Genomic DNA, 27,463 nt, shown 5'->3' with positions numbered 1-27,463 from the left:
CATCTCTCTACTTTTTTCATTCCAAACTTTTAACTGTCATCCACATTACCGTGCACTCGTTTGGGCATACCTGTGTTTCCTGCCTGTTATCATAGCTGTTCTGAAGCTGTTGAAACTCTGCCAGCCAGTCTGGTCAGCAATACTTTCGCTTTTGTTCTGTGCTTGCTTTTGCTTAAAATGCTATGCTACCGTTGTTTTATCTTGTTGTTTTAACCTTCCACTATTTTTTCCCATTATTTTGTTTAATGAGAAGGTGCAGCTCTCAATAAACCCTAATAAAAAGTATCTTACTTGAAGTTTTGTCTCTGAGGGTTTTTTTGTGCATTCAAAATCCTGACTCATTATTATGAGAAGAGGCTAAACATCACTCTCTTTCTCGCTATTACACTCCTCATGCCAAAGGAGTGCCAGGCCAACATCTGTTAATGATCTGTTCCAGCATACAAAAAAAAAAAGAAGAGCTACAAAACTTTAGAAATAGACTGATCCAGTTTGATCAGATGTGTTTATTCAGCCACAAGAGTTACTTGAAAAAAAGTTCAATGGGAAAAAATAGCCTTGGTTTCCTAGCAAATAATCCGTGCATGGGGTGAACTTGTTTTAATGGTGTGACAAAGCCAGTCTGATTGGTTGCCTCATCAGTTTTATTGCTTATAATCACTCAATACAAAGATATAATCAGAATAGAGACGGATGCTTCTCTTACACTTCCATTGTTTAGTGGTGGTAATTCTGCCTCTTGGAGCTCAAAATCGCTTTTAGTTTAGGAGGCGCCCTCAAACTAACTTCTTCACTAATCCAAAATGCTGTCCACACCATCTCTTTCAAAAAATTTGAATAATTAGAAAGCATTATCCAATATTATAAACATATGTTCTGATTGGGTTCCATTCTAAGCTGGTTAAAACTACTCTGTTTGGAGTGGACTGGAGGGTCCAGATTAAAAGTGAAAAAATGTACCACATCCCACTTACGGTGAAAATAAAAAATAATGACACTAAATAAACCAGTGACATAGCTGTATAGAATTTTTTTTATGGGGGTGGTGGTTCAGGGGGCCATCCCCCACCTGCCCCGGGGGGGGCATGGCCACAACTCCCCAGGGGAGGCCCTGGCCTCAGTGCTTATAAAAGCAGCTCTCTGAGGCCCCGCCCCTGGCCTCAGTGCTTATAAAAGCAGCTCTCTGAGGCTAGGGATGGCAGACTCCTGTCTCCGCCTTGCCCTCCCCGCCTCTTCTCCCCATCGGCTGGGCTCCCAGCTGGCAGCCAAAGTGCAGTCCCTCTCTGCCCTTTCCCCACTCCAGGCAAGAGGTGTAGCTAAAGAAAAAATGGAGCCCAGTGTAAAATCCCCACAGAGGTGTAGAAGGGTCTATTCACTGCACTCTGGTGCAACATTCTGAATTTTTTTCCGGCCCCCCCCCCCCATGGAAGTGCCCCCCTTCCTCAACATACCTTATCTTTTTTTTTTTTCCTTTTTCAAAACTTTTTCAGGCTGCAAAAGGCCTGTTCTCAGTAAAAACGACCTGATGGGAACTATACTTCCCAGGAGACCTTGTGAACCCCAAGGCCTCCTGGGAACTGGCAGTTCCACCTCAGGGCTGTTGCAGTGCTAAATTGCAGGCCTTTCTGCAGCCTGGAAAAAAGTTCTCAAAAAAAGCGTGAAACGAACTAAGATAGAGGTGTATGAGAAGAGGAAAGAAACATGGGGCATGGGGGGTGCTCTGAAGGGCGGGAAAGGGAGAAGGGCCTGGGATGATTTTCTGCACCCCAGGTGATATGCAATCCTCGTGAACAAGAGCACCCCCCCTTTCCCCTTATAGCTTCGCCACTGGCCCCCCATGGGTGGCCATTGTGATGCTGGAATTCACCCCCAAACAGCATCACTTTCAATGGTGTTTAAACTAGGGAGCCCAGATTCTCCTTTTAAATCTACCTTAAAGGGAGAATCTGGGGTCTCCAGTTTAAACAACATTGAAAGTGATGCTGTTTTGGGGTAGATTATTCCCCACCCTGAAACAGCATCACTTTCAATGTTTAAACTGGGGACCTCAGATTCTCCCTTTAAATCCATGCTGAGGAGGTTGGATTTAAAAGGAGAATCTGGGGAAATTTGGGGGGTGCCTGCTGTCAGGGGTGCAATTGTTAAGCTAGCAGCACCAAACTTTCAGGTTATCTTTAGGAAACTCTCCCCTGCTGATTACCCACCAAATTCAGGTTTAGTGAAGTTTGGTTCCGGGGGTCCCAAAGTCATGGGAATCCTCAAAGGTGTAGCCCCATCTTCTATTAGCTCCCATTGGAAACAAGTAATATAGCTTGTTAAATGCCTATGGGATATCTATGCGTAAAATATTATCGGCAACCATAGTTTTTATTTACATTTTTTTCTAAAATAAATAAGGCTCATTTTATGTAAATTCTTTGATTGCTTTGAAAAACAAAGGTTTAGCTGCTTCGTTTGTGGATGCATGCTTGATGGAGGTTAACTATGTATTCCTTTAATCCTCATTAGCACGCTATAAATCCTGGATGCTGTAGAATTGATTAAAGCAAGGACAGAACCGAAAGTTTATTTTGAAGCTATTTTATTCAATATAGGGAGGAATTATTTTGCATCTAGGAGTCATAGTTTGCTGCTTGGTGTGGACCAGATCCTATGTTAGAACTCCTGTGGCTGAGTTAAGGATGTCAAGTGGCAAGACTGGATATGACTCCCAGTTCTTTGGAGAGCTCCTGTGAGTTAGTGGCAAACAATCAGACAGTAGCCTGACATGTAGCTTTGAATTGTATCCTAAAGAGCCAGAAAGTCAACAATTCCCTTTTAAACAAAAAAAAAAAAAAGCTGAGGGCTAACCGCGAGGGAATATAAATGCAAGAATTAAAATCCAATTCAGCAAAATAATTTTGCTCTGTAATAATTTTGAACTGTAATTCAACAACAAAAGGTTGGCTCTGATACTTGTGTTTCCTTATATCAGGGGTAGGGAACCTGCGGCTCTCCAGATGTTCAGGAACTACAATTCCCATCAGTTTCTACCAGCATAGGCCAATTGGCCATGCTGGACAGAGGCTGATGGGAATTGTAGTTCCTGAATTTATCTGGAGCGCCTGCAGGTTCCCACTCTTCGCCTTATATAGTCTCCCATGACATTTCATTCAAACAGGATGCTCTCTTTGGGGCTGATGGCATCCACCTTTGATAGTTGGGTTTGGATATTTGGCTCCACAAGGTTTGACATAAGTTGCTTTGTTGGCTACAGTCATAGGAGCTTTGGTGGGACATTTTGGCAGTTCACCCAGCTCTTGGAGGAGCAGCTTTACGCACCGGGATGGATCTGTTTGTGGGGAAGGCCTGTGTCTGTGAGCCAGTAAGAACAATGGCAGGTTCCCAAAAGGCACCTGGTGGTGGGCCATTACCGCGAAAGTAGCAGAGAGCTGGACTAGATGGACTCTGGTCTGATCCAGCAGGCTAGTTCTTATGTTCTTATGGCAATGCAGTAAGAACAGTGGAATAATACAGCATGCTGTCTAAATTTCCACAGATATTAACCATAACTTTAATTTAAAAATAACCTGTGGAGTGATTCCATTTTAGACGTTCTGCAGAATATCTTTCACCATCGTGTGGTTTTATCTTTTGATCAGGGCTAAATGGTGGAGTTTATAAATAGCCATGTATCAGAGCATTTTGGTTGTCCACACTTGCCTGTCCTTCATTTGCTACCTGTCTTATTGTTCCATTTGTTGACTTGCCCTCACATTCTAATGAACAGTTCAGGTCTGCTTTCCATAATTGGACTTGTGTTCATGTATTCCAACACTTCATGTTGTTATATTGGAGCACAAAACAGTAATTCGTGGGTGTGTCTGCTGAATGCTGCACTAGACAATTTTAATGTGCCAAGAGAGCTTCAGGCCCCACTTATGTCTACTAAGAAGACAAGATAGATTTTTAATGCAGTCTGCTTGTTGTAGTTGTGTGGCCCTGGAGGAAGAAGGTAGATTGGTAGACAGAAAGTTAGATTCTCAACTTGCGTTCTCCTGCATTGGCAAGTTTGTTGGAAATGTAAAATGCCCCTCATTTTCACAGGTGAAAAGCTGTTGGTGTGCGGGGCTACCACAATGGAGCACAGACAACAACAAAAAAGAGAATGTGGAGCAGAAGGACGAAAGTGACGAAAGTTGGCAGTGGAGGAGGCAAAGAAATCAAGCCAAGACTTGTTGTACTCATTTTTTTTTTAAGAAACCCAAGTCCAGCAACTTCAAAGTGCAGTCTGAGGGAATCACCCAGTCCTTCAGCAACAAGTGTTTCCTGTAGCAGCATTTTCAGAAGCAGAGTGAAAGATGTGAAGTTGACTACATCAGAGGGGTGTTGAGATGGAGGCGAAGATGAAGAAAATTTTTTCCTGGGAGGACAGAACCTGTTGACAAACTCCTGAACCTGGGGAGCCAGTGTTGAGGTGGTGTTGAGCATCTGCCATCCCAGAAGTCATCCTGAAAGCATGATGTGGGGCTTCCGCCATTCAATAAAAAGAAAACCCAAAGACCATGTATCTCTGATGCATTGGAAATGCAAATGATACAGATGGGATTTGGATATTTTCAAGAATAGCAAGGGCCTTTTCCAATCTCACACCACCTGAAAATGCGTCAGAGCTGAAGGTATAACAGCTGCATGGCAAAATATTTTACCCAAATTCGCTTTTATCCCTTCAGCCTCTCCCCCCCCTAATTTTTTTTTAGGGGATTCTCACTTTTGAAGTCAATCCACCCTCAGAATTAAAACATAGGGAATTTCTTCTCTTCTACTCAAAGTTTACATTTCCCTCATGGCTAGAGGCATTGTGCCTGGTAGTAACGGGGTCTTCTGCACTATGCTGTCTTTGCAAAATTGATCTGAGAGTTTGATTGGTTTGTTTATGTCAGTCTGGTCAGCAATCCTTTCGTTTTTGGTCTGTGCTTGCTTTTGCTTTAAATGCCATGCCACCATTGTTTTATCTCGTTGTTTTAACCTTCAACTATTTTTTTTCCATTATTTTGTTTATTAAGAAGGTGTGACTCTCAACAAACCCTCCCAAATATTTGAAGTTTTGCCTGAGGTTTTTTTTTTGTGCTCTCAAAATCCTGACCCACGTTATGAGAAGAGGCTAGTTACCTCTTTCGTTACATGGTTAGCAGCAAGTGAATTTTGATGCATGCTCAGTGGTTAGATTTTTGCAAGCAGAGAACTGATTTTTTTTCTTGCACTGGTGTGGAGTCAGGAGTTTATTTGGAAAACGCAGGCAGATGAACAAGTAATCAGAACTTGCCCCAGGCATGTAGCAGAGTTACAGGCTGTGCTGGAGGATTCCAGGATAAGCGTGGCAGTTACAGCAACCAAGGCTGAAGCAAGCAGTGGACTGGCAGCCCAGGAGCCAGAGGACAGCTGTCGGAGGGTGTACGGCTGATCATTCTCAGTGATGATGACCAGGAGTTGCCAGAAATGCATTCCAGAGGGTTATCAGGAGCCAGAGAAGCCAAGCGAGATAGTCTGGAGGCAGAGGATTTGTTGGTGCCGACCAATGCTGAGGGCTGGACACGGACCGAGCAAGTATCTGTGTGTGCACAGGAATTTGTGTATTTCTGTTGATATGGGACAGGCAAAGAGACATGCTTGCTGCGTGGCAGAGAGCAGTTTCCATGTTGCCAATTTGGTGAGTCAAGTTATGAAAAGTTCAGGAGGCGAGCGTTGACCAGATTTGAAGACCAGCTGAGAGAAGGACTGAGAAAATCTCTTCTCAAAAGTAAAGAAAATCAAGTACTTTCATGACCTGCCTGAAGGGCACAGTGTATTAGTGTGTTAATCCTCTCATGCTTTCTTGTGTGTAATGCAATTCTATTGCAGTTAAATATACATAGATGATTGAAAGTCTTAAATTGTGTAAATGTAAATGTTTTTCTTGGGCTATAAATTTTGGAGTGTTAAGCCCCAAAATTTTAGCTTAAGGGGGGCATGTGGACAAACTGCTTGGGTTACTTTAATGTCTCCTAACTTGTTTGAGCCACAAATCACACCCCAGCTGTAAGTTATTTTCTTCCCAATTAAAACTTTAACTACCAGTATATTCTTTAAACATTGCACCTGGTAGTAACAAGGTCTTTTGCACTATGTTGACTTTGCTAAATTGATCTGAGAGTTTGATTGGTCTGTTGATGCCAACTCATGGATAATTTTGTATAATTGCCTTTCAATATTCTCACTTGCATCTCTCTCTTTTTTTCATTCCAACTTTAACTGTCATCCACATTACCGTGCACTCGTTTGGGCATACCTGTGTTTCCTGCCTGTTATCATAGCTGTTCTGAAGCTGTTGAAACTCTGCCAGCCAGTCTGGTCAGCAATACTTTCGCTTTTGTTCTGTGCTTGCTTTTGCTTAAAATGCTATGCTACCGTTGTTTTATCTTGTTGTTTTAACCTTCAACTATTTTTTCCCATTATTTTGTTTATTGAGAAGGTGCAGCTCTCAATAAACCCTAAAAAATATTTTACTTGAAGTTTTGCCTCTGAGGTTTTTTTGTGCATTCAAAATCCTGACCCACATTATGAGAAGAGGCTAATCACCTCTTTCGTTACACTCCTCATGCCAAAGGAGTGCCAGGGCCACATTTGTTAATGATCTGTTCCAGCATACAAAAAAGAAGAGCCAAACTTTAGAAATAGACTGATCCAGTTTGATCAGATGTGTTTATTCAGCCACAAGAGTTACTTGAAAAAAAGTTCAATGGGAAAAAATATTTGGTTCCTAGCAAATAATCTGCATGGGGTGAACTTGTTTAATGGTGTGACAAAGCCAGTCTGATTTGCCTCTCAGTTTTATTCTTATAATCACTCAATACAAAGATATAATCAGAATAAGACGGATGCTTCTCTTACCTCCATTGTTTAGTGGTGGTAATTCTGCCTCTTGGAGCTCAAAATCGCTTAGTTTAGGGTAGCCCTCAAACTGCTTCTTCATAATCCAAAATGCTGTCCACACCATCTTTCAAAATTTGAATAATTAGAAAGCATTATCCAATATTATAAACATATGTTCTGATTGGGTTCCATTCTAAGCTGGTTAAACTACTCTGTTTGAGTGACTGGAGGGTCAGATTAAAAGGAAAAAATGTACCACATCCCTCGTGAAAATAAAAAATAATGACACTAAATAAACCAGTGACATAGGTATAGATTTTTTATGGGGGTGGTGGTTCAGGGGGCCATCCCCCACCTGCCCCGGGGGGGGCATGGCCACAACTCCCCAGGGGAGGCCCTGGCCTCAGTGCTTATAAAAGCAGCTCTCTGAGGCCCCGCCCCTGGCCTCAGTGCTTATAAAAGCAGCTCTCTGAGGCTAGGGATGGCAGACTCCCTTGCCCCGCCTGCCCCGCTCCTCCCATCGGCTGGGCTCCCAGCTGGCAGCCAGCAGTCCCTTCTGCCCTCCCCTCCAGGCAGAGGTGTAGCTAGGAAAAATGGAGCCCAGTGTAAAATCCCCCACAGAGGTGTAGCTGGCCCAAACTGCACCTGGTGCACATTCTGAATTTTCCGCCCCCCCCATGGTGCCCCCCTTCCCACACTTACCTTAGTTCCTTTCCTTTTTCAAAACTTTTTCAGGCTGCAAAAGGCCTGTTCTCAGTAAAAACGACCTGATGGGAACTATACTTCCCAGGAGACCTTGTGAACCCCAAGGCCTCCTGGGAACTGTAGTTCCTCAGGCTGTTTTTACTGCGAGCAGGCCTTTTGCAGCCTGAAAAAGTTCTCAAAAAGGAAACGAACTAAGATAAGTGTGAGAAGGGGGAAGGGGGCATGGGGGGGTGCCACGAAGGGGGCGGGGAAAGGGAGAAGGGCCTGGGATGATTTTCTGCACCCCAGGTATGCACCCGGTGAACAGAGCACCCCCTTTCCCCTTATAGCTTCGCCACTGGCCCCCCATGGGTGGCCATTGTGATGCTGGAATTCACCCCCAAACAGCATCACTTTCAATGGTGTTTAAACTAGGGAGCCCAGATTCTCCTTTTAAATCTACCTTAAAGGGAGAATCTGGGGTCTCCAGTTTAAACAACATTGAAAGTGATGCTGTTTTGGGGTAGATTATTCCCCACCCTGAAACAGCATCACTTTCAATGTTTAAACTGGGGACCTCAGATTCTCCCTTTAAATCCATGCTGAGGAGGTTGGATTTAAAAGGAGAATCTGGGGAAATTTGGGGGGTGCCTGCTGTCAGGGGTGCAATTGTTAAGCTAGCAGCACCAAACTTTCAGGTTATCTTTAGGAAACTCTCCTGCTGATACCACCCAGGTTTAGTGAAGTTTGGTTCAGGGGGTCCAAAGTCATGGACCCTCAAAGGTGTAGCCCCATCTTCTATTAGCTCCCATTGGAAACAAGTAATATAGCTTGTTAAATGCCTATGGGATATCTATGCGTAAAATATTATCGGCAACCATAGTTTTTATTTACATTTTTTTCTAAAATAAATAAGGCTTTATGTAAATTTTGATTGTGAAAACAAAGGTTAGCTGCTTGTTTGTGGATGCATGTGATGGAGGTGCTATGTATTCCTTAATCTCATTAGCATATAAATCCTGGATGCTAAATTGATAAGCAAGGACAGAACCGAGTTATTTTTGAAGCTATTTATTCAATATAGGGAGGAATTATTTTGCATCTAGGAGTCATAGTTTGCTGCTTGGTGTGGACCAGATCCTATGTTAGAACTCCTGTGGCTGAGTTAAGGATGTCAAGTGGCAAGACTGGATATGACTCCCAGTTCTTTGGAGAGCTCCTGTGAGTTAGTGGCAAACAATCAGACAGTAGCCTGACATGTAGCTTTGAATTGTATCTAAAATAGAAAGTCAACAATTCCCTTTTTAAACAAAAGCTGAGGGCAACTGTGAGGAATATAAATGCAAGAATTAAAATCCAATTCAGCAAAATAATTTTGCTCTGTAATAATTTTGAACTGTAATTCAACAACAAAAGGTTGGCTCTGATACTTGTGTTTCCTTATATCAGGGGTAGGGAACCTGCGGCTCTCCAGATGTTCAGGAACTACAATTCCCATCAGCCCCTACCAGCATGGCCAATTGGCCATGCTGACAGAGGCTGATGGGAATTGTAGTTCCTGAACATCTGGAGTGCCGCAGGTTCCCTACCCCTGCCTTATATAGCTCCCAGACATTTCATTCAAACAGGATGCTCTCTTTGGGGCTGATGGCATCCACCTTTGATAGTTGGGTTTGGATATTTGGCTCCACAAGGTTTGACATAAGTTGCTTTGTTGGCTACAGTCATAGGAGCTTTGGTGGGACATTGGCAGTTCACCCAGCTCTTGAGGCAGTTTATGCACTGGGATGGATCTGTTTGTGGGGGAAGGCTGTGTCTGTGAGCCAGTAAGAACAATGGCAGTTCCCAAAGGCACCTGGTGGGCCACTGCGAGTAGCAGAGTGCTGGACTAGATGGACTCTGGTCTGATCCAGCAGGCTAGTTCTTATGTTCTTATGGCAATGCAGTAAGAACAGTGGAATAATACAGCATGCTGTCTAAATTTCCACAGATATTAACCATAACTTTAATTTAAAAATAACCTGTGGAGTGATTCCATTTTAGACGTTCTGCAGAATATCTTTCACCATCGTGTGGTTTTATCTTTTGATCAGGGCTAAATGGTGGAGTTTATAAATAGCCATGTATCAGAGCATTTTGGTTGTCCACACTTGCCTGTCCTTCATTTGCTACCTGTCTTATTGTTCCATTTGTTGACTTGCCCTCACATTCTAATGAACAGTTCAGGTCTGCTTTCCATAATTGGACTTGTGTCCTTATGTATTCCAACACTTCATGTTGTTATATTGGAGCACAAAACAGTAATTCGTGGGTGTGTCTGCTGAATGCTGCACTAGACAATTTTAATGTGCCAAGAGAGCTTCAGGCCCCACTTATGTCTACTAAGAAGACAAGATAGATTTTTAATGCAGTCTGCTTGTTGTAGTTGTGTGGCCCTGGAGGAAGAAGGTAGATTGGTAGACAGAAAGTTAGATTCTCAACTTGCGTTCTCCTGCATTGGCAAGTTTGTTGGAAATGTAAAATGCCCCTCATTTTCACAGGTGAAAAGCTGTTGGTGTGCGGGGCTACCACAATGGAGCACAGACAACAACAAAAAAGAGAATGTGGAGCAGAAGGACGAAAGTGACGAAAGTTGGCAGTGGAGGAGGCAAAGAAATCAAGCCAAGACTTCTTGACCTATTTTAAGAAACCCAAGTCAGCAACTTCAGTGCAGTCTGAGGAATCACCAGGTCCTTCAACAAGTTTCCCTGTAGCAGCATTTTCAGAAGCAGAGGAAGATGTGAAGTTGACTACATCAGAGGGTGTTGAGATGGAGGAAGATGAAGAAATTTTTCCTGGGAGGACAGAACCTGTTGACAAACCTGAACCTGGGGAGCCGTGTTGAGGGTGTTGAGCATCTGCCATCCCAGAAGTCATCCTGAAGCATGATGTGGGGCTTCCGCCATTCAATAAAGAAACCCAAAGACCATGTATCTCTGATGCATTGGAAATGCAAATGATACAGATGGGATTTGGATATTTTCAGAATAGCAAGGGCCTTTTCAATCTCACACCACCTGAAAATCGTCAGGAGCTGAAGGTATAACAGCTGCATGGCAAAATCCTTGATTGCCTTAATGGACTGCTGAAGGACTAACTACAGTCACCTGTTAGCAGTCAGCCTAAGGGAATGACTAAGCATGATTGCATCAGCTATATATAAGAGTCATGTGACCTTTGACTGTACTAGCCATAGGCTAATTAATGTATTATAGTGTATATAAGTAAGCTAACTCAGTTAAGCATGTTCCTTGCTGGGGACAGGACCTAAGCCGAAGGCTCTGTCCGTTTAAACTGTATATATTTTATCAATGCCAATACATCCTTTCTTTGAGTGAACTCCCTGGCTCCAGTGGTTATTGCCGCACTCTGTGTATGCTCAGTTGCGCCTACGCTGTCAACTCATGTCAGGTTATAAATGGCCCAGTTGCGGCTTAGAGCGTCATAACAAACCCACTGGTGAGTAACATTGCCTAGTGGGCGGAGCGAAGAGTGTTGTGTAGTCATGACGGGTCCTACTCATGGGCTGCTGTTTGAAAGGCTCAATGAGTCCAATTAAGTCTCATGGGCAGAGAAAATGAAATGCTACCTCATCCGGGAAGGTCTCTGGAAAGCTGCACAGAAAGCTCCAGATATGGACGATGATGATGAGGTGGGAGGCTTGATGAGAAAGCCAGAGCAGCCATTGTTCTAGCAGTGGAAAACAGCCAATTGGTGTTCCTGCTAGATAAAACAACAGCTTTGGGGTGTTGGACTGCCCTGAAAGAGTTGTACCAGAGGACAACAGCTGGCTCCAAGCTGATTCTGGTGCGTGGAGGACTCTTTAATCTCAAGTTGCATGAAGGCAATGTGAATGTAGTTTCCCAACTGCAACACATGAGAGCACTCTTTGGCTGATTTGTCCGATAGAGGTTTGGCTTCTTTGATAATAATCTGCAAGCTTTGATTTTGTTTCCTCCTCTCTTGGCACAACAATGGGACCCATTAGTGGATGGTTTACAAAGTGTGCCAGAGGATGATTTAACATTGGACTATGTGTCCGGGAGGCTTTTGGAATGGGCGGCAAAGGGGCAAAGTTTACGTGCCTACCCTCAGCCTCCAGTGAACAACAGCATCAGCAAGGACCGAGGGTGACAAATTGGCAGACGCGAATGCTGTTACGCAGATGTTACACCTGGGTGGAGCAAACCAACCACCCAGCCGGTAGGAATTGCCAGCGAGGGCTTACAGCGACCTAGATCGCCAGCAACAGGCTGTGCAGGAGGACCGGAAAGGAAGCGCCTTTCTGGTGCAACGCACTCCAACGGCACCAAAATCTACGTGGCTTCTTTGGACACCGGGTCTACAGAACATATAGTAGCAAGGGCAAGTTCGCTTAACGCAGAAGAAGAGGGACACCGGATATTGGGAGAGCGGACTCTTGCTGACAGCTCTGCAGCTGTTGTACAGTCCCAAGGAGAAGTGTTTTGCAAGCAATGGGGATTAACCCTGCAGAACGTGGTTACACATACCAAGCGTATGGCCATAATCTATTAAGCTGTCCAGGTTGGCACCTGGATGCGCTGTATGTATGTACTTTCTACTGGGACAGGGGTGCTCCATAGCCAGGGATGGGGATATCAGGCAATAATTGCACAGGGGTGTATTAAGTAACAGACTTTATAAATTGACTGTGGACAGTAACACCCCTGTGACCTGTGGATGTTCCAACCACTGATGTGGGGTAAATGACCCACTGCACCCAGCTAATTGTGCACAACTTCCACAGGAAATGTGGGCATGTGAGCTTCAAAGTACTCAAACAAACAGCACAACAAATGTGTGGTGTGCAATTTGCCAAATGTGATTGTTTTCCTAGAGTGCAAAGTGTGTTTGAGTGGGAAAGTGAAAACGCATCCAGTGGCAAGACAAAGCCCAAGGGTAACTAAGGACCCGCTTCCGGCTTTGGTGCACTGGGCGATATAGCACAATCGTATGGTGCTCCATCGGGGTGCCAAATATGTGTTTGTAATTGTGATCGACGATGCCACACGCTTCACTTTCTCCCATTTCTAAAAAAGAAAAGAAGAGTGAAGCCTTCCATGTATTTAAATTATAGCATTACTAAGGATCTGTAAACAATTTGGATGTGATGTGAAAAGCAAATCCAGATTGATGGTGCCGGAGAGGAATTTCTAAGTAACCAATTTACTGAGTGGCTAAAACAAACGAGGAATAGATAGACGAAAGTGTCTAATGCCCATATGTGCATTCTGAAAATGGTTTAGCAGAGAGAAAGATTGGTGTACCTGAAACAAATGGTGCGGCTGTGCCATGCTAAGGACGCCAAATGCAAAGGATAGTCTCTGGGCTAAGGAGGCATGGGCTTACTGTAATGCATGTCATGAACAGATTGTTCAGCCGGGCTAAGCACTCCAGTGACATTCAGAGTAGGAGGCTGTATGGTGTTAATGGTAAGGCACCTAAGTTAGACCACCTTCATACTTTTGGTTCATATGCCAATGTTCTGGTGCTCCACACAGAAGGAAGCTTAAAGGTGCACTCACAAAGGCTTCCAGTTTGTGGGTAGGTCCAAGTGGGTATGAAGGCTTTCAGGTTCCTATTACCAAATGGTCAGGTACCATTTTCCAGAAGTGCTGAGTTTGAGAAGCATTCTGGTTGGTCCCAGCTGCATAGCAATTTAGGGACTCCCTGCTTTCTAAGCAAGAAAGTCCATCTGTCATTCTGCCATGCTGATAAACATATTGAGAGAAGGGAGACAAAGAACTGAAAGTGAAAGTTCTTCTGAGGTAGAGTGTGAAAGACACAAGTCTAAGTGTTCCTGTTAAAGCTGGAATCAGACTCCAGAAAGTGATAAGGAGAAAGAACCAATTCCCTCAAAAAAGGTCTGCACGGGTGTGACTAAAGGGAAACCACCCCAAAGGTTTGGGTATGACACAATAACAACACAAAATGAAAAAACAGAGAGAATGGAGGCGGTGAATGTTTTACAAACAAATACTGATGAATGGTCTGGAACCAAACAATTATCAAGAGGTTTTGCACAGGGATGAAGTTGAGCAAAAGCGATGGTTTGAGGCTATGAACTCAGAGTTCAAATCTTTAATCTAACCCGGTAAGATGTTTTCACTGAGGTTGATATGCCAAAAGGAAGAACTCTGTTGGACTCCAGATGGGTCTATAAAAGAAAGCTTTTAGCTAATGGTGAAACGCCTTTTAAAGCCAGATTAGTAGCTAGAGGTTTCAAACAAAATTTTCCTGAGGACTTTACTGAAACCTATGCTGCTACAGCTAGGTATGAATCCATCAGGGTTGTGTTTGGCTATTGCTGAACAAAGGTATGTCTCCAAGCAACTAGATGTGTGTACCGCCTACCTGAAATGCAAAGGTGGGATGAGGAGATATATATGAGACCACCACCCTGGTTACAGGTGTAAAACAAATAAGGTTTGGTTACTGAAACGTGCGTTCTTTATGGTTTAAAACAATCAGCACATATGTGGAGAAACCATTTAGATGACCTGTTGGTGAAAGGGTTTTCAAAGTTGTGCCACTGATTCCTGTGTCTATAAAACAGGGAAACCAGGTGCTGAAAGCGTTCTAGTAGTGTGTGGAGTCAGATGACATCATCCATAATACCAACAGAAACCAAAAGGAACTGAACAAAGTGTTTCCAAACTTTAAGTAAACACATTAAAGTGCGTGATCTAGGTGAAATAAAATCCTACCTAGAGTATGGGCTGGAATTTGTACAAACCGCTGAGGGTTTATTGCTGCACCAAGAGTGGTAAAATAAAAGAGCTCTTTGGAGAGAACACAAAATGGTTAACTCCACTCAGCAAGCAAACACCCATGGTAGTAGGGTTTCCAAGAACTAGACAGGACACAAGAATGTGATGACCCGGTCTCTACAGAAGTGCGTAATCGGTCTTTGCAGTATATTGCTTCCATTAGCAGACCAAATATTCTCACATGCTGTCAACGCATTGCTTCAGTAGATCGCCATGCCAACAACCAACTGAAACAGACTGGACTGGGGTAAAAAGGGTGCTGAAATACCTTAATGCAACCATGTCTAAAGGTTTACTGCTGTGTCCAGACCAAACTACCAACATTGCTGGATATGCAGATAGCAGTTTCATGTAATGAAGAGAACAATATAATGTCTTGTACTGGGTATGTGATAACCTAACGCTGGGTGTACCCATTTTATGGGCATCATTTAAGCAAAACTAAGTAGCACAAAGCAGCTGTGTGGTGTCAATACAGCTGCCAGAATAGTTGTGCTTTGGAGACATGCAATAGGGTGTCTGAATTAGCTAAAGACCTAGGTCTCAAGGTACCAAAACCAAGCATATTATTCAATGACTCACAAAGTTGTATACAGTCTCTTAAAGGCTGAGAATCTGTTAAGACCAGAACAAAGTATATAGGAGCACGCTATCAAACATCAGACAAATGATTCAAACAGGGACTCATATAGAGGCAGAAGCTTCCCTACCTTCACAGGACAATAAGGCAGACATCCTGACCAAGCCATTAACCTCTATATAAAAAAACATGAAAGAGGCGAGAGTTGTTGGGTATAACTGATGCATCTCTGAAATAAGTCAGCCATGTTATGGAATGTAAGGCATACACTGAATTGATATATGTGTAAATGTAACTGTTAATGTGATAAACAAAAATGTGATGTGGAGGTTTTGCCAAGCATCTGGGAAGGGGTGTCAGGAGCTGAAGGTATAACAGCTGCATGGCAAAACCCTTGATTGCCTTAATGGACTGCTGAAGGACTAACTACAGTCACCTGTTAGCAGTCAGCCTAAGGGAATGACTAAGCATGATTGCATCAGCTATATATAAGAGTCATGTGACCTTTGACTGTACTAGCCATAGGCTAATTAATGTATTATAGTGTATATAAGTAAGCTAACTCAGTTAAGCATGTTCCTTGCTGGGGACAGGACCTAAGCCGAAGGCTCTGTCCGTTTAAACTGTATATATTTTATCAATGCCAATACATCCTTTCTTTGAGTGAACTCCCTGGCTCCAGTGGTTATTGCCGCACTCTGTGTATGCTCAGTTGCGCCTACGCTGTCAACTCATGTCAACATGTCCCCAAGTTGGTAAAAGGTGAGATCAGGAGAGGGTCAAGTTAAGGAAGTGACCTGCTCATGGGGACAGCATTCTGTTTCTGTTTCCTTCTGTTTTCAAGGTCAGAATTTCAGTCCACATTGGAGAGGGAATCTGGATTTGACCAGTGGAAAAACTATGAGAGGATTTACTAATAATGAAACCAGGAGCAATAATTGTAAGTGCTTTGCCCAGCGGAAAGTAATGGAGAGAAATTTGGCTGAGAGCAGGGGAATGATTGGCAGTGACCTAAAGTGACAGATTGAGAAGGAGAGGCAGAAGTGGCATGACATTTTGAGAAGAGTCCTACAGTGTGTAAAAACCCTCACAATCCAGAACTTGCCTTATCGAGACCACAGGAAGTAATTTCACCCAGATACTGAATCCAATGTAGGAAACTTCCTGGAGTTAGTGAAACTGGTGGCTCACTTCTACCCTGCCATGAAAGAGCACCTTGCAAACCTCCAAAGTCATCCAGGCTCAGTATCTTACTTTTAACCAGATACCCAAAATGAATTCATCCACCTCATGGCTTCTGCAATTTTGTTTGCGTTAATACATATGTTATAGGTTAAATGAACAAATAACTGTTTAGATAAGGCATTTAGTGAAGACGCTGTTAGTTAACCGATAAACACAACTGTATGAATTTTATTTAACATCTCAAAGTTACAATATCTCTTGGTTCCATCAGGAAGTTTTGCAGACCCTACATTCAGGTCGTTCGTATCAGCTTAGTCTGATCTTGTATTGTATTATTTTGTTAAATTTTGTCTTCTCATCCTTATCTCTTTTCTCTCCTGTTTCTCCTCTTATGAGAAGCACGAAATCTATAATAGGCATTCTTCTTGCCTCTTCTGTCCTTCCTCACCTTTCTTTGGAAGAATGTATGGTTTTCTCTGATATACCTGTTTCCTGCTTTTTCATCTTTATTTTTAACTCAATAAACATTTTAAATTAAGACCGTGAGTTCATGTTAGTAAGTGCCTTATATTGTTAGTATTAAAATTCAATGTGTGCAGCTACTGTGAAAAACATGACTTGAAATTTGCCCCTGTCTTTTCCCTCCCCTCCTCCCTTGATCTGTGCTGTGTTTCCAATGCTAGGGGGCAATTGGGGGTGCTGGATATAACACCAAAATTTTCACAGCAGTAACAAAACATTTTTAAGTGTTATAACAGTTGTTAAACATTTCAAAAGAACTTTTTTCTGACTTTTTCTGATTTGTTTCTATTATATGATAAATCTTACCTTTTTATATTGTAATACCTCTTTTTAAATATATAATAAAGATGGTAAAAAACTGAATAACGCCCCCCACCCCAATAGCCCATGGTAATTCTCAATATGCATGACAATTAAGAAAGCAGCAAAAGAAACTGGAACAAGAAAACAATTCAGACACATGCAGATCAACTCACCCCAAACTTGCTAGTGATTAAACTAAGGAAGACCCACTGGAATTAAAACTATGCCAGTGCTTTTATCCCCCTGAAAATTAACAGAAAGAATCAAAAGACAGCCCTTCTTGAACCCCTATATAAATAAGCACAAATAGGCAATCAAATAACACTGAAAGGTGTCAGTTACAACAACCTGGCAGAAATTATTGCTCAAGAAAGTCATCTAGTTCAAAACAACATTAAATGTCTTTTCAAAAGAACAGTGCTAAAACATGGCAAGATTGGAACCATTTGAATGCCAGATAATGCCATGCCTCTCAGTTCTTGCTGCCTACTTACCTCTGATTACCTCTAGCCTGTTTGTGCAACAGTCCGTGGATTCAGCCAGGCAGCCAGGAAAGCAAAGTTGCTCTGCTACACTTCTACTGAGTTTGGAGAGGACTTCCTGCATCCACTTAAATAACTTGCAGGCTGTCTCACTTGCCACCTACTGAATTCCTTGTAAACTACAAGTAACAACTGCAAAATGAAACAGCAGTTGGAAAAGTAGGGAATACGGTCACAACTTTTCCAGGAAAACACCTTTCCTGACTCTTCCATGCTTTGACAGTCTTGGATATGAAAACCAGGAAAGTTGACACAGAGAATTATACTGGAAAAAGGGAGTAAAAGAATGGGAGAGAAAAGGAGGGAAAAAACCTTCCTAAATAAAATGACCACCAAAATTTGGGAATTGAGCTTCCAGAACTGATAGGCCGTTTCTGCACGGCCGTCGAGGCGCCTCCACGCCGGCCGTTCGCATGCAAGCATGCGGGTGGCCTCTGGAGAGGCCGGCAGACGGCAGGCGGCTCCGCATGGAGTCAGCTTTCCACTCACCTTGTGTCCCGTCGTCGGCCTGCTGGCGTGCGAAGCTTCGACGCTGCCTCTCCGACCTCCAGGGTCGGAGGACAGCGATTCAACGGCCAGCAGGTCAACGACGGGACAAGGTGAGTGGGACGGGGAAGGGAAACAGCGTGTTCTCGGCGGTGCTGTTCGCACCGCGCCGCCGGGAACACGCTGTCGGGGGAAAAACAACCCTTTAAAGGGTTGTTTTTCAGGGCGGCCTGACGCCACCCTGGGGGAGGGGGAGCGACGCCTGTGCGAATGGCTCCCTGGGGACGGTGTTTATCCCGTCCCCAGGGCGCCATTAAAGGGCCGTGCGGAAACGGCCATAGAGAACCTTTAGAAATCAGGTACTTTACAGAACGTACTTGCAGTGGCCCACCAGATGCCTTTGGGAGCTTGCTCCAAGTCTTGTTAAATATTTATTTCTATATACTGTGGGAACCAATCAGAATGTGTATAAAATTGTTTAATCAAGGAAGATTAATCCAAATGAACCAGAGATTGCAAAGAATCAAAATGGGGTTCTCTCTGTGTAAGTGACCAGCAAGCCTGCATGTTTTAGCAACAGGTCAAAGGAATGTCACCAGGTTTCTCAGTGAATATGCAGGCCAGCAAGATAACATCTTTGGTATCTTGGCACTGAGGGCCTACGTGACAGCAGACAAGATGCATTTTATATGACCTTGTTTTCTTGGTTAGGTTTTTGGGTTAGAACTAGCTAAATGAATGTGATTAGTTAAATTACAAAGTGGTTTTTCTATATAGTTAAATGAACACATAAATGATAATGAGTGATTCATATTTACATGTATTAGTATTTTACTATAATTCTATTGTCTTAGAATCATTGTATAATTGTTAGAATCATGTTTTAACATTTCATGCTGGGGAATTGAACAGAGAGGTTTTATGATCCAGGAGAATGTCAGAATGCTGCATAGCTTAAGCCTGCATTGCCTAAGGCATCTCTCTCTGAGAGCCAAACTCAGAGAACGGGTTTTTCTTGAAGACAGTGAGCTAGTTTTTATGGCAGTCCTTTGTATATGCGTAGAGGCCATAAACTAACAGCATGTAGCATTTGAGTAACAGAATATACGTAGAAATATAGGCTGTCTTCATGTGACCAGTTCTGACCAATTAGATTTTTAAGGTATATGGATCATAATACGTAGAGTAAGGGGAAGGATTATGTGACATCTTTATTTCTGCATCTATAAGAATTAAGACTCTTCCTCTACTGGGCGTGTCTCTCGCTTGAGAGCACCAAGGCCGCTCCTTCGGGAGAGGTCACCTCCTGTAACATTCTAAACATTGGATTGGGGCGTGCCTTTCCTTAGGGAGAGGTCACCTTCTGTAACTTATCTGTATTCTGTAACGTTCTAAATTCTGGGTCTATCACTCGAGGGCACTGGGGAGTGTTCACATTCTGTAACTTGCTATATTCTGCTAAGTAAACTGTCAGTTTGTTTTTCTAATATCAGATGTCTTGCTTTTATTTCTAACTTAGTTTTTCTTAAAACTAATCTTGCTGTGTAGGACCAGAGAAGCGGCTCTGGCCCCACAATACTTATGATTTGAAAATGTTATTTTGTATTGCCATTGCAAAGTCTTTCCTTTAAGTTACTCATGATCAGCCTGACTTTCTAAAGAATTTGAGGAACGTGCCTAAGTATTAACAGGAATAGCAGACCTCAAGCAGTTTCTAAGCAATAAAATACACCTGCTGTTTTTCTGTATTTGATCCAGTAAGTTTTCTTTTCTGTTAATTTGTAAATAGAGTGTGTTTCAAGTATTGTGCTGACAAGTTTTTTAAAAAATTGCCCATCAGATTTGATAGCAAGATTGAAGAAATAATTTGAAACTCAACTTTACTAGAGTCTTGTTTCTTGCTTACGTCGGCCTCATTCACTGGTTGGAGAGCAAATCCTTAGGCTTGGACATTGCACTGTGACATTGCTTTGCAAAAATCTTGGAATGAAAGTCAGTTCTGTGGCTTTTCAAGTGAACCACCTCACCACATTTGAGGAATGCTGAAGCTAGTTTTCATTTATAGCTTTTGTAAGTCCAGATTTTTTTCCTCACAATTTGAATATACACCTATCAAGGAGCGAGTGCCCTACGTTCTCAGTGTTTGAAGTGTGTTCAAATGAATTATAAGGGTTTTCTATTTCATTTGATTATTTTCAAGGAACTGTTGATAATAGATAGGAACAGTTTTCCAACCAGCCCGGGTGACTTAATTTCCCTGCCTTAAGAATGGAACCTTGGAATCAATCCCCTGCTGAGGTAACTGACCAAGCTGATAAGACTTTTGCACATAGCAGACTACATCAATAAAAGCCTTAGACTTTATTAAAAGGAACATAAAAAGGTTCAGATGCAAAGTTGATGCAGTTAGACAAGCAAGTTGATGCAGTAAAATATGTCTAGGTTCTAAACACTCACATACACAAAGACAGGTATAAGTAAAGCCTCAAGGAAATGGAGCTGGCACTAGAGTTCTGATGCATTATTTGGCATGATGATAGGGGTGTTTTTCTGGGTGTGTACACACATTTTTACCCCGTGCCTTTGTTTATGCTGTATAGAAGCTGAATGTCAGGTCTGCTTTGCTGGAGGGAGGACTTGTGTGAAAAGTTACTTTCACTTTAGCAGGTGCTTTGCTATCTATGGTTTGGCCTTGGTGTCTACTGGTGGGATGTGCCTCTTGTCCAAACCTTTCTATGCTTCTCTGTTCCCATGTGGGGGTGGGCATGGGCCTTCTATATTATCAAGTGTTTGGCACCTTTTTGCCAGAATCATCTTTCCTTTGTTCCATGTTGTCTTCAATAAAATCCTTGAAAACTATGGGTTGTTGTCTGATCCTGGGAGTTGACACTGGATTTCCTCAGGTCTTTCCATTTAGTCTGGCTGCTCATAGTTCAGGCCAAAACACTTTGATGTGGAAGTTCTGTGTGACAATTTTCACATCTAATAGGCAGCAGGATGTTGCATCAAGTTTTATGATTTGACTAAATGATTGATCTGTCATGTTGATTTATTCAAGGACAGATAAAATCACTTGACAGATAAAATAACTACAGACCTTTTTATCCTTAATATCTGAAGAATACACTCCCTTACTGAGGATCAAAAGAAATTCCACAAACACAGTGGACTAGAATAAGGAGGGAACAAGCCAAATGCCCCAGTTTTCATCCGGGGATCCCATCTATACATTAGAAAGAGCTTGGTGTAGGGCAGAAAATATAGAAAGATGCTTCTTAACCCCCAAATTAAAGAATCCTGAGTCCAAAATCACATTTGCTCTAAATTTCACACCTTTGGCTAATAAGATTAAGACTACAGTACAAACCCATTGGCACATAGTGGTTGATATTCCCGAATGTTTTTGTTCTCAGATCAGATATAGATGTAAGACCAATATAAGACAGTCATTAATTAGGTTGGGTTTTCTTAGAATGTAGCCTAACACTGAGACTATAAAAAGGCATTTTAAAACTAGAAACTATTCAATTTGTGTTCTGTCCATGAATATCAAGGAAATGCAAACTATATATAGGAATGGAAACAGTTGACCAGTGAAACAAAAAATTGTGTATATTTGATACAATATCCATGTTTATATATACGTTGGAATATCATCTAAATCAGTGAGGACTGGGATTATTGAACATCATTTGAAAATTGAACATAAACATAAACATCTAGAAGCACTTTTAGCCCAACATTTTGTAAATAAGAGCCATTCAGAAAATGACATAAGATTTTGTGTACTATATAAATACAAGGCTCCTTTATATTATCATTTGGATGTCAGGAAACAACTTTTATAGCTGGAGGCAAAACTTGTATATAATTTAAAAATTATGGACTCTGGGGATTAAATAGTGAAATAGACTTTTCATCTTTTTTAATAATTGAATAAGTTCTTTATTACCCAAGACAGTAGAATGGAGATAGTTGTAATATGGCTTGTTGACCTATACAAGAACAGATACAGAACAGAAAAAGAACTCTTGAATTAATTAACAATTAGATATTTTTGTGCAATTTAAGAGTCCAGCTGAAAATAATTATTTGAATGTGCTATTTGTGCACAAACCCAATAGGTATTGAGGGGAAGATATTTTGTTGCTTAGCCCCAGCATAAGTATCGCACCAACTATATTGAAACTAGCTTCAAGAAAAGTAATGCAAGTAAATAGTTATACAGTGCATTTGCAATGATTGATCAGAGATGTATAATGACTTTAGTATGATCATATCTATCAACTTTTGTAAATATTTTTGAAATATATTTATTATTAATTATATATTAATTATTTATTGTATAAGAAATGTTAATATAATTGTATATATTAATGCTATGAGGATACAGTGAGTAACCCTCCCCTATGATCCACCAATGACAGATGTGGCCACAATCTTTCACAAGACAGATCTTGACAATGCATTCATACTGTGGATGGTAATGACTGAGGTGACTGAGTGGCATGATCCCTCCCGATGTCGCTCCCCATGTTTTCCTCATAATATTTAATGTTGTATTTGAGTGTTTTAGGAGATATAGGAAAGCAATGCCTGGTGAAAAAGCAAGAGATGCAGGGTTAACAGCAAAGGAAGAAATGGAAAGGGTGGGCTCAGCAGTCATGAGCACCACTGCATGGTTACTTTCTTCGGTTGCAATTCCTTTTACAAGCGTAGTCAACCCATTACTGATGCCTACCTGGGGTAGAACAACCAGTTAAATTCTAGAATAATTTTATACATCTCTCATGCCACCATAAACAAATTGTGAAATCAGTTGCATAATTGCACCCATAAATAACCCATCAGTGCCATCTCATGGATAGAAGGAGCATTTTATTTTAAGACCTTTGATGTGATGTGATCAACTATTTCCAAAAATGCCTAATGATGCTTACGCCCTCCCAGCTTGCAAGTTTTCCAGTGTTGGGATTGTTTCATGGGGCTGCTTTTGTATATGAAGCAAGATTAATTACAACAGCCCAAGTACTGCAAAGTCAATCCATTATCCTTGCCTTGAAGAGTCCATACATAAGTGAAAATTCAAGCATTCTTGTCAACATGAGCAGGAGATTGCCTCCCCACCTTCTGGAATGTTCCAAAGAACATTACCTCGTGGATTGGGGTAGATGATCTAATAAAGTGGCTTTGTGGGTGTGATAAATTCATTACTATCCTCGTGGGAACTTGTTATGAATCCGGAAGTTTGGAGTCTCCCATCCTCCAATTAATTGGTTTGCCCAAACACAGGCCAGCATTTCTTGGGTTCCACCAGCCTTTAAAAATAGTGTTTCTTCCCCTTGGGTTCATTCTAATATGGCTTCCAACAGAAGGGTGGCCTCTAGGCATAGGCGCAAGGTTACCATCATGCTGGACTATGTCTAGAGGGAGAAGTTGGGAGGGAAAATCCTTGCAATAAACACCTTCCACACTGAAAGAATGTTCCACAGGGTGGCAGAGCACCTATCCGCTCATGGGCAACCTCAGAGCTGGGATCAGTTCAGAGCAAAATTCAGCAGCCTAGAAAACCGTTTGGGGTTTTTTGCATTCCTTAATTTTTGGGATGGTATTCTGCCATGCTGGGCAACACCATCCTATTTCAGAGAGCTCCTGAACATTTGGGAGGCCATGGGGGATCCCAGACTCCAGGTTCACCATCAAGTTGGTGAGTCACACACACACACAGCCTTTATTGGCATCATACAACAAAACAGTTTACAACCAGAATAACAGAATAATAATAGAGTTCAAAATAACCATAATTTAATTTAAAAACTTCCCTTGGTAGAAGTATCAATTATATCAAACAAAAACTTGGCATCTAGTTCAGAAAAATTCTGATTAGCGTAATCAAAAAATGCTTTATCCTTTAGTCATCTGCATATCCAGATTAGTAGATGTGAACAATACTCGATGCTTATGCCTTAAGTATACCCTATTTGGGCAGTGAAACATTGTGTGCGCTAGCGTTTCCACTTGTGCACTATTGCATAAGGATAATCTTTCAGCCCTTGGCATTTTTTGAAACGTGCCCTCAAGTAAAGCAGATGGCAAGATATTAAATCTTGCTAAGGAAAATGCATACCTTAATTTAGGATTAGTCATGTAGAACAGATAATGGGACATACAACCCTTTTCTCCAACTAGAAGTTGATTTACAGGTGAACAAGTTGAATTTGCTGCTATTAAAGATCTTTGATAATCCCATTCTAAGAATTTGTCTTTTATCAATTTTTTGGCCTCTAGATAAGTTAGCATTAATATTTCATCCATAGATATACCAGTTTCTGTGATTTTATCAAAAATTTTCCCATGCCAGTTGGAGGTGTTAAGTTTGGACAGCAGCAGACAGGTAAAACTTCTCGGCTTGGAATGATGGTGGATTTTTAGCCAATATATTATCACGCTGATCAAAGCCAAGGTAGTTAGAGAACATTGGCCTAATTCAATACGTAAGGCTGTGTAGGACACGCAGTTTGGAAAACTCATAATCCTGTGTAAAAATGTATAGTATTTACACTGGTGTTTTGAGCTAAAGAACGGACTGGGGAACCATAGAATAGCTGAGGAACTACTTTTGCATTGAATATTCTGATATTCTCTAGCATAAAACATTTTTATAGTAAAGCATTTGCTATTGACGTAACTTTTACTGATGCTGTTTTGTCATGTTTTGGCCTGCAGGGGGCACAATTTTAAAGCTAGTAGCACTCAAATTTGGTGAATTTTGGTTCAGGGAGGCCAAGGTTATGGACCCCCAAAGGAGGTGCCCCCATCCCCCATTGTTTCCAATGGGACCTAATAGGAGATGGGGCTACCTCTTTTAGGGTCAATAAGCTTGGCCCCTGAACCAAACTTCACCAAACTTGGGTGGTATCATAAGGGCAGTCCCTGAATCATGCCCCCAAAACATGAAAAAGCACCAAAAAATACAAAACAATTCAAACGGACCTGAATTTTTCAGATATGCCCGAATATTCGGGCATATCTGAATATGTACTTGTCTTATTTGGGTATACAGATAATTTTATGCCCGAATAAATCCGAATCTTACTGAATTTTTAGGGTATTTACCAAGCCTAGTTCCAGCAGTCAGGTTTGCTTGTAAACGCACAAGCAAGTAAAGGACGAGGAGTTTGGATTTCTAACCCGCTTTTCTCTCCCATACAGAGTCTCAAAGTGGCTTAAAAGATTTTTTCTTTCCTCGCCCCGCGACAAACACTTTGTGAGGTAGGTAGGGCTGAGAGAGGTCTGAGAGAACTGGGAGTAGTCCAAGGTCACCCACAGGTTTCATGTACAGCAGCAGGCAAACAAGAGTTTGGATTTATACCATCTCTCTTTCCTGTAGGGAGACTCAAAGAGGCTTACAACCCCTTTCCCTTCCTCTTTCCACAATAGAAACCTTGTGAGGTAGGTGGGGCTGAGAGAGTTCTGAGAGAAATGTGACAAGCCCAAGATCACCCGGCAGGAATGTAAGGGTGGGTGAACAAACCTGGTAAGATAAGGACCTGGAAGATAAGACCCAGCTGCTTATGTGGAAGCATGGGGAATCAAACCCAGTACTCCTGATTGGAGTCCACCTGCTCTTATCCACCAACTACACAATGCTGGCTCTCCATGGAGGATGTACCTTGTCGGCTCAGAACAGCTGCCACTCATGTCAGGACAGCAGCAGGAGCTATTCTGTAGTAAATGGCATATGTTGGCATGTTTAGGGTACAGCCCTGGCTTCTACGAAAAAGTACATGCAAGAGGGTCATTGCCTGTAGCCTCCTCCTCCAGCACCCACAAGAAAGGCCTGTGGAGAATGGCTGGAAACACACTTTGTGCATAGGAGAGGGTCCCAAGTCCAGTTCCTGCCATCATCATTCAAACGGTCTTCTCAGACATCACGTCCTGGGACAGCTTTTCTCTGCCAGTGATGCTGGAGGTCCACTTCATGGTCAGAGCAGATGACATACTGAGCATATGTCACTTTTAGGCAAAAACAAGTACAAAATGTGTGTGATATCTTTTAAAACCAACCAAATTGACACAGGTTGCAAGTTTCTGAGCTCACTAGAACTCTTCATCACACTGGATATTAAGGTTTTTTTTCTTCAGGCCTCAGTGTTACAACTGAATCTTACAAATGTCCTTAAGGCAGCCTTAGATGTTCACACTCCTAAGAGAAGCTGCAGCTATCTATCATAATATTTCTGGTCTATGGAATCAAAAAGAAGAGGGGTCTGTGTGCATGTGTTTTGTCAACCTAACATCCACAATGCCAATTATACAAATTACTTTGTTAGCCACTTGAGTAGGAAGGATATTAAGTTGGATCCTATGACAGATAGGAGACTGTCCTACTCCTGAAGGGAAAATCAACTCAGATGAGCCTATAGGAGCACTGTCCCAGCATCCAATCATCTTTGAGAAGGGGATGATAAATACATTTTAGTTGTTTATATATTGATCCAGCCTCAAAGCCAGTAGAAGGGAAGGGGTGGAGCAAAAATCTCTCTCTCTCTCTCTATGGCTGTCTCCCATGGACCCCTGCCCCCATCCTGAGAATCCCCTCCTCAGGGTCAAGAGCCTCTCCTGCAGATGGTAGAAGGGGCAAGTGGCAGCAATCCCATCCCTTGCCAGGTGTTTTGGCTGCAGGGGATTTTTAGGGTACGCTGAAGGTTGCTAGAGGAACAGAAAGGCAGGAAACATCAAATACATCAACTAATACAAACGTTTTGTTACTGGAGCCAACCCATAAGAGTTGTATTGGCATTTATACATGATATGCTTTACAGAAACCTCCATTGCAAAAGTCCGCTCTGCCACTAGGCAACAGGATGGGCCTGACATGGGTCTTTTTTTTTGCCACCATCTCTAACCATGGTGCAAGAGGGTGGCATTCACCTCAGCAATGTAGGCCCACCTTCTTGAAAAAGATGTCAATAGATGTAAGTCAGGAATATCCAAGTAAGTGGAGCAGGGGCATGCATGCCTTTCCTTACTGCTGCCTCTGTAGTTCTGACCATCGACCCTCTTATAATGAATAGCTGGTTGGGGGTGGGACAACTTCCTGCTTCTAATGAACACAAAAGATAGTTTACTGTACAAAGTTACAGTAGACAAGTTTTGAAGGGGGAAAAAACCCTCAGGGATTCTGCAATCCTCTTCTCACCTTCACCACAGCAGCACATGGCACAGCAATGTGCAGAAGAAGCATTCTTTCTCTCACATACACACGCACACGCACACACATACTGCTTGCTTGCATCCCTGTCCACTTTTCCTATTGAAGCTACGTAAAACCACAGACATGGATGTGATTTCATCAGGATGCCCCAGAGTGCATAATCCTCCCTTTCATTCCCCTACAGAGCCGTGCTCTAATACAAACACACAGGTTGGCAAGAAAA

General features: G+C 42.2%; 1 protein-coding gene across 1 annotated transcript in view; it reads right to left on the bottom strand.

Moving 5' to 3' along the window:
* The window catches only part of LOC125436317 (prostaglandin reductase 1-like), a 44,661-nt gene extending 27,055 nt beyond the window's left edge, over window positions 1-17,606 (bottom strand). Inside the window, exons 1-2 of the mRNA XM_048503207.1 lie at window positions 17,490-17,606; window positions 6,910-7,025 (exon numbers count right to left, since the gene is read on the bottom strand). Of these exons, the coding sequence (XP_048359164.1) occupies window positions 6,910-7,015 (106 nt within the window). The 5' untranslated portion in view covers window positions 7,016-7,025; window positions 17,490-17,606. The remainder of the gene's footprint in view (window positions 1-6,909; window positions 7,026-17,489) is intronic.
* Between the last annotated feature and the right edge of the window lie 9,857 nt (window positions 17,607-27,463).

Source organism: Sphaerodactylus townsendi, linkage group LG07, assembly GCF_021028975.2.
Source record: "Sphaerodactylus townsendi isolate TG3544 linkage group LG07, MPM_Stown_v2.3, whole genome shotgun sequence".
In the NCBI taxonomy this organism is placed as follows: Eukaryota; Metazoa; Chordata; class Lepidosauria; order Squamata; family Sphaerodactylidae; genus Sphaerodactylus; species Sphaerodactylus townsendi.
Note: the sequence above shows the minus strand (reverse complement) of the source record. Positions and strands in the feature narration are given on the sequence as shown.